Source organism: Paramormyrops kingsleyae, chromosome 1 (genome assembly GCF_048594095.1).
Source record: "Paramormyrops kingsleyae isolate MSU_618 chromosome 1, PKINGS_0.4, whole genome shotgun sequence".
NCBI lineage: Eukaryota > Metazoa > Chordata > Actinopteri > Osteoglossiformes > Mormyridae > Paramormyrops > Paramormyrops kingsleyae.
Window position 1 is genome coordinate 5,424,489 of NC_132797.1, and position 12,475 is coordinate 5,436,963.

Sequence of the window (12,475 nt, forward strand, 5' to 3'; positions counted from 1 at the left end):
CAATAAGGTTCAGGGGCGACTGTAGGATTTTTTTAGGTGGGTAAACTAAGAGGGGCCATAATTCACACTGTGGGGCTCTACCTTATCATTAGCCAATGGTAGGTTTTGAATAAGTGAGTGACAGGGAATGGGAGACTCCAGGGGTCAATCATCTTTCAGCTGGGGCCTGTGCCCCATGAGGCTCCGCCCCCTGAATACACCCCTGATAGTTCTTTAAAGTCCTCACCATCCAGGCGGTCACGAAATCTCCCATCCACGTTCCTACTGCTGCCATTTTCATGAAGAGCTCATTCCGGATGCCCATGTGGTCCGTCACCATGTATGGGCTGCAGAGTGGGAGGGGGGAAGGGGGCGGGGCCAGGGGCGGGGCCAGGGTGGGGGTGGCATCAGAGGCAGAGAAGAGGAGATCGTCAGTAATGTCGAGTGTCGCCACACTGCCTGTCATAAGTACTCAGCTTCAGTGTGCTCCAGTGAAGGCAGGGGCTCTGAGCACAGCTTACAGTGTGGGGGAAGGAGCAGGGGGTGGGGGGCAGGATACACCATGCCCTGGCTCCATCGTGTTTATCTAAAGCACACGACCAAAAAAAAAATAACATGAATAATGCATAAAAAAAATAAATAGGTGTGTTAAAGCAGCAGAACATACATCACCGTGGATTAAGATGTTATAGAATTAAGGTTGCATAGGCCCACACTCTCAAGGCTACCTATTAATTAGTCTCCAGGAAGCCACATTTTTTTAATGACCGTCTTTCATTGATTCTGAACCCAATTGCCCAAGAGCTCTATTCAGCGACGCTATACGGACACACTGTCTAAACATATATAGGCGGAGGCAAAAACCTCCTATACGCTTCCTTTTTGCACATTATACTTCAATACACTCTCTGATGCATTGCCGTTATTATACATTACGCTTGAAAAGACTTATGCACTCGACACATGAGTGTGTAACCGTGTTTGTGCTATTTATGAGGTACGCTTTGAAAACATGGAGGCCGAGAAGACCTTCATTAACTGCAAAGCCTTGTGGGCCATGGGGGTGGGGGGAAGGGGGGTGGCTTATGGATGGGGTCTCCACGCTACGGCCGTATCTCCCAGCGCCAGCGTTGGAAGAAAAGTGGGTCACGCATTTGCTATGACTCCAGGAATGGCGGAGAGGTGCTGTAGGGTGGTTTATGATCTCATGGCGCTTCAGAGGTAGACCGGGGTCATATCCAGCACCGTGGACCAGCGAAACCGAGCCCTGAAGCATGTACCTGTCAGAATCCTGATATTCTAATCTGGCCTCTCTGCAGCATACCGGACTCCCCCTTTATTCACATCCGTGCCGAGCGTCCAGATGCCTTTTGTTCAAGCCAGAAAACCTTCATGCAGCTGCTTGTTTGGCCAACAAGGGCATGTAACAGTTTAACCCCCTGATGCCACCAAGTGTTAAATAAAAGACAATAGGTACAAATGTGATGTGTGTGGCGAGTGGATTATTCCTCATAAAATATGAACGACGCTTCCTAGTCCTCACGAGGCTTCCAGAGAATGCAAGCACTGCGGGACTTCCAGCTCCAAATGAGTTTGGATAAAATATTTGGTAACACATTACTTAAGGCAATGTTTTTAGTCATTTAAAAACACATTGATAACAAAAAAATAATGCATTCATAAAGCATTATAAACATGGCTATCAATACTTATCGAAAGCCATATCATTATAGTTATGTGTATTATGCATTATGAATGCCTTATGAAGCGCTCATCTATAATGCACTACTGATACCTTTATAATGCATTATAATGGTGGGTATAAGCATTAAAGATGCTTTGTACTGCACTATGAGGGTATCTATAGTGCATTATAGATACAGTCATAATGCATAATAAACATGGATATAATGTGTTATAGCTTTTGATAAGTATTTATAGCCATGTTTATAATGCTTTATGAATGCATTATTTGTTATGAATGTGTTTATAAATTATTATAAACATGGCCTTAAGTGATACCAAATATTCTGACTCATCTTCCATCCTGAATATAATACTCAGCCTTTTCTTTGTTTTTAAGACTGAAATGGTACAAAAAAATCGCACGCCATGACATGTTTGTACTCGGGGTCTGGTGAGCTGCCTTTGCGTTTGAGGTCAGAGATTGGTGACGCACTCACGCTCCTGGGAAGTTTCACGGATGGTTCGCCATGTCAGTTTCACTGCCAGTCTGACGTTCAATACTTTTGACATGCTCTGGGCAAACGTAAGTAAAAGAAACCTCAGGGGTCCTTATATCCGGAAAAGCCATCTGAAAGACAGACTCTTGAGGTTGTACTCGGAGAGCCAGCGACCGAATCATTCATCACTTCCACTCAGAAACAAAACCTGGGACCCCAGTTACTACGGTGCCTCTGCAGACCCAAAGCACTTAGGAGGATCCTCAGCGCCCCCCTCAGGTGAGACATTGCACTACAGGGTCAGGGATTTCTTTGTTATTGTTTCCAAAGTGGAATCACACCTCAATTTCCTGAAACAATCTAAACTACATGTAAAAGGGCAGCCATTAATCCATTCCTGTTCTTAACACAACCGAGGGAGGAGATGAGCTGCCGCATTTACGTGCTACATAACATTTCTTACAGCTTTAATAATTTCATTGATTTTCTTCCAGGCCTCTGGATTTCGACAAAGAGCTTAAAATATTTGTGTTATTTGCTTGTTTATACATTTATTCAACCAGTTCTCTAATTTACTTTACATGTATACCTTCAGTGGAAAATTGAATCCTGCTGCTTCATGAATAGCGTATCAAAATATTATATGAGAAAGTACTTTTTCCCAAAGAGTAATAAGCCATGGTATATTATAGCACAGCAAAACATAACATCACAAAGTATAGTGTAGTATAGTATACTGTCACATAGTGTAGTAATGTATATAGAAGTATTTTTGCTGAATCCTTTAAAGAGTTCAAATAAAGTAAGAATGTTCAGCATGTCAGCCAGAACTTCACATCCAACACACTTCAGTAATTTCAAACCACAGGCTTATCCTTGAGGAATGCTGATTCCTCCTGTTTTTGCCCTATTAAAGTGTCGCCATGCTGAATATTTGAAAAATTTAAGACATTGTTATGTCTGGATCCAGGGCAGTAAAAGGTGTTCCATGTCGATGCCCCAGAGATTCTGGCACACTCACGTCCGATATTGCGTTAACATGCCTCAATACGTCACAGTTAATGTGCTGTTCATCAGCTATGTTGCAGTCACGCTCTCTCTATTCTGACAGCTTGATTGCCCTGACTGGCCTTTGGTAATGGGATTAAGAAGGTAATGGATCTCTCGCTTAATTGGAGCAGGGATGTATTTATACACAGAATCAGACTGACAATCAGGGCCTGAGACCAAACCCAGTTTCCTTAGTGATCCCAGGAGGCCTTGTTTACTTAGAGCAGAATTATAAATGATAACTAATAAAGCCGTCAAACTGCAGAAACTGCCTGACAGTTCACATTTGAGAGAGAGCAGTTCACTTCAGATCCTCTAAACTGGCCTGATGATTCACATTCGAGAAAGAGAGAGAGAGAGACAGAGAGAGCGGTCCACTTCAGATCCTCTAAACCGGCCTGATGATTCACATTCCAGAGAGAGAGAGCGGTCCACTTCAGATCCTCTAAACCGGCCTGATGATTCACATTCGAGAAAGAGAGAGAGAGAGACAGAGAGAGCGGTCCACTTCAGATCCTCTAAACCAGCCTGATGATTTACATTCAAGAGACAGCAGTCCACTACAGATCTTCTGAATGGCATGATGATAAAATATTTGAGAGAGAACAGTCCATTTCAGATGCACTGGATAATTAATTGGACAAATCCAGTTTTATAAGGGTTTTATAAAATTTTTTGGTACATAAAAGGAAGCAGTCTTGGTTCTGTTCCCAGCAATGCTGAAAGGCAGCAGTTTTTTCAGCTTATCCAGCTATGATGAAAGTTTAATGTCCCTGAGGCCAGCTGACCTTGTGAGGGAGCCTCACCACGGCGAACCGTCTCCACGGCCTCTAGACGGGGAACCGAGATGAGTGCCGCACAGAGCCGGTGTCAAAACAGACGCCATGTCCTGTAGTAATGCATCTACGGCATCATGTTTAAAACTTAAACAAAAAAAACATCTGTTAAAAATTCATGGTTACGCAATCAAAGGGAAAAAATCTTCTTATGGCTAATAATCATCTTGGTCTACCAAAGGATGAACCATTTTTTGCAATTAGAACTGACTGTACCCACAATGGACTTCACTTCCAGGCCGGTACTGACTGAAATTTTTTGGCCAATGACTGCAAATCACATGCCAGTTTTGGCAAAATATTGGCATAATCCATCCATCCATCTTCTGACCACTTATCCTAAAAGAGATAACCCATTTAGTATTACAAAAAATTACCAATATATACATTGCAGCTAATGGTTACCAGATGAAAAATATAATTGTGAACATAAATATAAATAAATATCAGTAAGACGTAGTGCATAAATATGCACTACATTGGTATAGCTGTATGCTGCATTCATTTCTAAGTGCAAGTAGACGATCGTCCTATTGTTCATTAATGTTAGAATTTAATGCTAGATCTGCTGTGCGATATTAACTGTGGTCCCCCCAAGGGGGTTGGGCATGGGGGAAGATGTGCATCATGGGGCCTTTGGGTAGGAAAGAGCCCACCGTGGAGAGCAGCTGCCCTACAGCACATGGCTCAGCACTAGTTGCGACCCCGCCCCCCATCACAGCCCCCTGCTGGCTCAACACCGCCACTGCGGAGCAGGAATCCTTATGAATAACCATGTGATCACAGGCTCCTCATGCACCATGCTTGACAACCTTGTACAGTCGGGGGGGGAGTGAGGCAGTCATTTCGGCACAACCTCACTGAGGTGCTGCAACCAGTAATGGGGGAGGGGTACCATGACCAACTGGAGGAACTGGTATAACTGGTCACGGGGAGCTGTTGCCCAGTATGAGGCGGAGATCACACCTCCTCCCCTTAGTGAAGGAGCTCAGGTGTTTCTGATTAACTCAATTCCACTGCAAAACAGCAATTAACGCACGCTGTGAGAAATTTACATACGAAAGCGGATAATGAAGTCCGGCACACAAAGATCACATAAAGGGCTACATCGCTTTGAGGAGGGGCAGTCGCTGAATAGGGCAATCGGCGGCGGCCTCTAAATTGATCACGGCCCTCATATGGCCCCCTCAACGAGAATCTCCCGACGAGAGAGAGGCTTATGTCGGCGTGACAAATCGTACACGTGACGCCTGGGACAATGCTGAGCCTTTTGTTGATGACTGGGCCCCTCCCTCAGTGACTTCCTGCCGCTCTGATCCAGCCATTGGGCCACCGGCTGCATGGTTGATTTTCTCTCTGTTTGTTTTAAACGTGACTCTGTATCTTTTTTGCGTTGGTGATATTATGCACTATTCAAGAAAGGCAAGCAGTGGATGACAGAAGATGCCACGGATTTTTCTGCAATTTTCCGAATTAAACACCCGCTTTGTGCCACGGCGTTCCACCAGATGGCACATTTTGGGAGGGGGGGGGGGGGTTTGATGCATGGAGGTCACCCGCGCTACCAGAGAGGTGCCACTTTCCCCTGGAGGGGGCAGGGTGTGGCCGCCTATTAATACTCCACTTTTATGGGCACGGCACACACACTGACTAATGCACAGAGGGGTGATTTTTCCATCTGTGCGTGTTGAAGCTGTCCACTCGCCTCCGCATCCGAGGTCATCTTGGCGCACACTGTCTGCAACTGGCACGATTCAAACACGATGAGCTCGTCCGGTCCCTGTCTGGCTCATTTCCCTGCTGAAATTGGAGCTCAGCACCTCCGTTGCTTCCATCCTGAGGGAGGGGTTAGTGTAATAGCTACATTTGCCAGCAGGGGGTGTAGAAAGCACCCTAGCACGCCACCCCACCCCCTCAGCACACAGACTGCAGGCCCACGGACCCAGCAAGCAACCAAATCCCAAAGGAGCCGCCCCCCCCCCCGCCAGCCCATCCAGCTCGGAAACCCCACCCTCCAGCTTCACTCGTGTCTCAGCCGGCTCCCTGATTAACGGGGAGGGGCGGGGGGGCTAGGGGAGGAGCAGTTACATCTCTGTCCTTAATTAAATAAGGGGGGCTAATTAGGACGTGATTGATGCCGTTAATGAAATTTGAGGCCTGAGAGCAGGAGTGCGGGCAGGGCCCCGCCGCGGTGGGGGGGGGGGGGGGGGGTTTCAGAGACACCATTCCCTCCACAAATGGGCCTCATGTGATGGGGGTGTTAAGATCCATGTGCCCTGGGCATGGTCCATTATGGAGGGGGGTGGGGGGGATTATTATGGTACCCATGTGCCACTGCCCTGGTGGGCCTTTCATTTTACAGATCCTTTAATTTCTCATACCCCTATTACACATCATCCATCCATCCATCCATCCAGCTTATTCACTTCAGGGTGGTACTTGACCTGCAGCCTATCCCAGAATGCACAGGGAATAAGGCAGGGGATGCCCTGGAAGGCATGCCACAAAATTACATAAAGAATATTTAAAAAATAAATTTAAAGCCAGCACATTCATATGTGATATATACAAGGCTATTGACTGTTGGTGATACTGTGGTGTCATTTAAAAGCATGGATAGTAAATCCCCCCGCCCCCCCCCCCTCCCCCATCTGCAATCCCCCACCCCGATCTGACAAAAAGAGCCTCCGCTTCAGCCCTTCTTGCTGTCAGAAAGGTCAAAGGAACAGAAAAGAATATAAATGAGGAGACGGCCAGCATAAGGGGGACCTGGAGCGTCCCAGCAGGCTGGCGACACCGAGGCAGCCTGTCCCCGGCAGGGGTGCGGGACGAACAGGGAACCAAGTGAGGAGGAGGGCTGTGGTCCTCAGCGGGTGGCCGGAGGTGCTGGAGATGATGGGGGAGGGTGCGCCAGGGACTGAAAAGGCGCAGGCGAGCTCCTCCTGAAAGGCTATTGGCTGGCATGGACCACACGGCCGGAAAAGCAGAGGGTTACATTCACGGCAAAGCTGCTCGGCATGGCTCTTTACCAGACCGTAACCGCCACGGTCACTGGACACGCAGAGTCTTGGCCTAAGTACCGGCCTGGAAGTGAAGTGCATTGTGGGTACAGGGCGTCGGCCTTCCGCTTCATGATCGGTGCTGCAGTGTCTGCCCCTTTCTGTGCCGACGCCGCATTCCGGGCCGTTACAGGCCGAACTGCCTGCCCCAGGAGGAGCGATAAATACCTGGGTTTCCGCAGCCAAAGAAAGAGCAAGACAATAGAAGCGGACGCGGCCCAAGCGAAACATTCCTTTTCCTGCTCTGCAACAGCTCCACCTATATGTCACATTTATTATCCCCACTTTCTACCCTGGATGGTTTCTCCTGCAGTGTGTTCAGAGTCTGAGCATTGCAAAGCAGTCATCCAATGTGCTAAATAAACATTTGTGAGCTGGACATACATTTTTCACCTCAAAATCAACAGCAGCCGTAAATTAATGAGCGTACACCGTCTCAGGAAGTGTAACACCAAAGAAACAGTGACGGAAATGCACGGAAGCCTGCAGAATATATACTGTCAGATGTGATTGGTGTTAATATGGTTCAACATGGCCGTTGTCCTTTAGAAATCACAGCCACAGGCAGCTGACATTGTGGGGGGAAATCTATGTTGTCTCCATCAGAGGAAGGCTTCCCCTGAGCAGAAACAGTATCGCACTTTCACCTAACAGAGAATACGCCCCCCCGCGCCCCCTCCCTCCGTGGGGCTTGCACGTCTTGCCCCCACCCCCCTTCTTGAGGTGAAGGATGGTTTTTGGTGGCAGTGTCTCTGTGCTCTCCAACAGCCAAAGGACGAGCATCAGTGATGGATGTCAGTGTCTCCGTGGCGACCGGCGTGACTGATGGGGTGATTACAGTGGCATATCCCTTGTCCCCGTAAAACAAACGGTCATCTTTTCTTTCCTGTAATGGTTTTTGCAGTGGGTGCCGAACAGGCAGCTCTGAAGCAGGCGACGCTTGTCATGCAGCCGTCAAGCGACAGGCATCCTTCAGGCTGTTTTTTGTCACGTGAGAATCAATATGTCTGATGTTCCTGCCCGGCTCTCAGCAGAACAACGGGACACCAAATTAAAACAGTTAGTCTCAGTGGTTTGGGGACACAACTGAGCTTTAAAGATCTCTTGCTGACCTTCAAAACATTGAATATGTCTGAAATGCCAAGATAAGCCCGTAGAAAAAAAAATGACTGTGGTTTGTTAAAAATCATCTTTTCTGGTATGACATGAGACCTTGCTCTTTTGAAATGGATAGAAAAACTGTGATCTGAAGGGAAAGCCATCCTGGCTCAAGATAAGGCCCCCAGAGAGCCAAGATGGCAGGTTAACGTGATAATACCCTCAATAATGGACGACTGTAAAATATCTGGATCGCTTCTTGTTTAGGCAGTTCTCTGGAGGGCAGGACAGCCCTGTCTGAGTGGGACAGAAACATCCATCATAAACTTATGTCTGGGATGGGAAAAAACAGAGGTCACTAAGGTTCTTACCCCATATCTCCAGCCATGAAGAGGAGCAGATTGTAAACGTGTGAGAAGATGAAGAGGAAGAGGATGGTGCTGAAAAACATAGTCATCCACGAGCCATGGTCCTCTCGGAACATTTTCAGGCGCAGATATTGACCTAGGGTGTGAGAAAAATGAACCTATTACCTCCGGGAAATCTTGTTGTTGTCTCAGAATATCCTAAATTGTATGTCTATAGAATACCAGCAACGATAAAACAGAAAAAAATATTACATTTCTCACAAGAGATCCTGTCTTGTAAAATGCACATAATAATGACAGGAAGCGTCGAGGTGGTTTTCCCGTCCTGTACATTACAGCGGCACAGACCGGGCGCGATCAAAGGTGAGCGCTAATTCATTTAAACTCCTCCCCAGCTCCAATTTAACGCTCTTTCATTTATTATGCCGTCGGTCCAGAAAATTACATGCCCTAAAAGTCACTTGGTGTCAGGTCAGTTGCGTCGGTGCTGCGCGGAAAGAATGAACCCCGACGTCAGTATCCAGGGAGCGCGTCCGCCGCGCCTTTCAGCTTCCAGCGGCTGGGAACACATACAGTATTAGGACACTACAGTCTCATAACTGGGGTCGGCTAAAATGAAAAAATGCCACATCTATTAGAAAGAAAATATGTAAAACAGCACAGGCATGAATTATTTTGGAAGAAAAAACACGTCAATCATTTTCTAAGGCTATTCCTGATCAGTTAAATCCATTTATAGATCTGGCTTATGCGTGCAGCACTTTCTAGGGCTGCATTGATTTTACTATCTTCCAGATTTCCAGCATGAGCTGCAGGGAAGCGCAGGTCCATCTTTAAATTCACGTCTTTATACTTTATCAGATAATTACTACTCGACTACAGTATTGGACTATATAACAACGTTGAAACTGCAAGGTATTTTCTTCCAAAATCGCTTGCGCAGCCCTGTGCTCCAACACCGGGCACATAACTCGGACGTTTTATCGTTAATTGCTCGTGCTGATTATATCCGCGCAGCAGGGCGCCGGGCTGCAGCTATTTTGCTGAGAAAGGAGCTCCTCCTGCATAGTCGCTCCGGGCCCGGGAGACCATAGCGGGGAAGAGCCGCGCCTCCCCATCCCCTCCATCTGAGGGACAGCGCATTAAAGCGGGCGGCACTATTACTGTATCTGCCGGTCTACTCCAACGTCGACAGCCGGTGCCGCTTCCCATGGGTGTAAATTATAGGGGGTTTGTAAACCCCCTAATAATCAAAACCAGCCAACACAACCCCCTGTACCCCTTTAAATGATTGGAGACCAAATGCTCAACCCAAAGTTATACCCTTGCAGTATTAATGTAGGAGGACATTAGGAGTCGCTTAATTGAGATACGCAAAGCTACACGTCTTGTACACTGAATTTATTATTTTTTTATTAAAAAATAAAAATACATAATACGGTGAGGTACTTAAAAAAATGAAAGAAGCCTTTGTATTTGTGCGCTTCTCATTTGTTACGCCTCATGTACGTCTAATCTAATTAAAGCCCCAAAGCCTGTTAGCCAAGCTATGGAGTATTAAATATTCATTTCGTTTTCCCCTATAATTATAGACAATGTTATAATAGAAAGAGGAACACTATTAAACCTGCTGCGTGAAAGCTTCTGTCGCTAAAGCGGATAGTCTGTGAATGTAGGTCTATATGCAAAGGACAACTGACACCTGTTTCATGAGTCCCTATATACCGGCCACTCAGACCCAACAAAGACACACCATTTAATATGCATAATGCACAAGACCACGCTTGCTGAAAAGGTCAAGTAGTTTTAGGGCCAACGCCAATCTACTGAGTTATCCATCTGTCCATTGGGGTGTGACCTAGAACTCCATCCAAACGGACATTTGCTATAATTGCCCTTTGCAAATGCACGGCTTTTCCCTTCGACCTCGGGACCAGTGTTTTAAGAGCATTGCTTTAAAAAGCCCCAACATCTGCTCTGAAACGCATTTAAAATTACGCGAACAGGGAGCCATTTAATCGGTTATTTAAGCTTGAGCCATTCGTGCTTCCGCTTTCTGTTATATCTCTCCAGTTTCCCCACTTTACTTTTATTTACGCAGTTTGATATTGACTGAGGAGAGTAATCGAAAATATGCATAGCGTAAACTGCTCCACAGCGGTACTGTCCTTGAAATGTACGCTTTCAATCTCCTGATCATAAGTAAACAGTAATGTATTTTTTCATGTGTTCAGAATGATAAAAAATAACAACAGATTTGATTCTTTACTGCCTGACTTATCGGAACAAAGCAGCTCTCTGGAGACTTACTTTACTGTCAGTATGCCTGTTTTATATTTTAAAAAACTACAGTTTCCACAGGAGCTCCTCGATCAGTACTGTGAGAAAAAGAATCACCTTGTCATTTGTTGGTGTCGCCGCGCTTGTTGCACCTGGCGGTTCGTAGTGCCGCCCAGCCGAACCCGCGGTAGGCCGTGTGAGTTATGGCCCTCTCACGTCGGCTGACAGAGCCCCTCTGCTCCAACATCTCACAGCGACTTCATATATCATTTATTTCGCCATTACTGAAGGCCAGTTGTTTTAAAATCGCCCTAGAATAGTTTTAATCCCAAATCAGGCTCTGAGCGAAATGTACATAATATAAATTAGATCTAGACTTCTTTAACATTTTAAATACGTCATTTTACGTTGAGCTATGTTAATGAGAGGCATGCATAATCGTAATTCACCCTCTTTTACAGCTAAGTTCTTTAATATCTACGTGTGAAACATTAATAGTACCAGATTCTAATTTCTTTACTACATTAACATTTTAAAGTTTTAAATCTGACAGTGAATCATCCAAATGAAGTTGTTTTTTGCGGTGTAATTAATTCCGTGCGTCATAGCCTTAACTCAGCCGTTAAAATGATTATCAGCACATTGATCAGGATATCAAGTATGTACAGTAGGTCCCCGAGGAACCCATGTGCCACGGCTATATGTGGTTTAACGTAATAACACACTTTAACATTGTAGGAGGTGTAAAATATTGAAATTATAACGTAGCCCGCATAGCTTCTCCACTGCAGCATTACAGCTTAATCGATTTGAATAGATGGGTTAACTCAGGGGAGTTTTTAGTTATTGAAAGGATTAGGGACTAAGTCAAGTTTACCCGGGGCTTGACTTTTTCTGTAAGAAAGATTGGCATCGTGGCTAAAATACTCGGGGCTATACCCCCGAGTGATCGGACCTAACGACGGCTACGGTTTAACAGTCAGCCAGCAATGCTGCGTTAGATGCAGAATCCGTATTACCAGAGCCTTCCTAACGTAATCCGTCTGGGATTTATCGGAGAGATTACAGATTATCCTCTCCATTACTCCGGATCATTCCCCAGGCCTCCTCAGATCTGCGTGCTCCATATCTGCTAGCATTAAACGGGGAGATTTTGCCGGGGGGAGGGTCCCGACGACAAAACTAAATTTCAGGAGCAGGAAAGTGGTGGATGCGGAAAACCGGGTGTTTATGGGTAGAAATGGTACAACGGAAGTACAGCGTCAGGAGCGGTGGAAAACGGGGAAAATCGGAAGTGCCGACAGGTATGGCGTACAGGTGTCACATCAGTGCCGGTCAACCCGTTAGGCGTCTGAGGGCGCCACGTAGCTTCGACAGGTAGGCTACTGTGTCACACTGCTGCAGTAGTAGATTTCACCATAGAGGACAGAGAGCATCCGAGAATGGCCACTGAAGGCAGGGGCTAGAGACTTTGGGCCCCCAATCCTATTGTGTTTTACGGACCCTAAATATAATGGAATAGTCTGAGATTAATCCCCTTTACAGGGCCCCTGGCGGCAGGACTCCCAGTCGAGGCGATATATAACGCGCACCTACAAGGGCAACAGGCTGGGGCTACATCG

At 46.3% G+C, this 12,475-nt stretch overlaps 1 protein-coding gene across 8 annotated transcripts in view; it reads right to left on the minus strand.

Moving 5' to 3' along the window:
• tmem117 (transmembrane protein 117) overlaps positions 1-12,475 on the minus strand; it is a 42,180-nt gene that overhangs the window by 11,987 nt on the left and 17,718 nt on the right. For 5 of the 8 annotated variants that reach the window (XM_023791442.2, XM_023791441.2, XM_023791443.2 and 2 more), the window contains 2 exons: positions 8,577-8,709; positions 227-326 (listed from right to left, as the gene is read on the minus strand). In XM_023791442.2, the coding sequence (XP_023647210.1) occupies positions 227-326; positions 8,577-8,709 (233 nt within the window). Of the gene's footprint in view, positions 1-226; positions 327-8,576; positions 8,710-10,970; positions 11,779-11,872; positions 12,036-12,475 lie in introns of those variants that run through there. The other 3 variants (XM_023791446.2, XM_023791448.2, XM_023791445.2) reach the window with 3 other exon arrangements.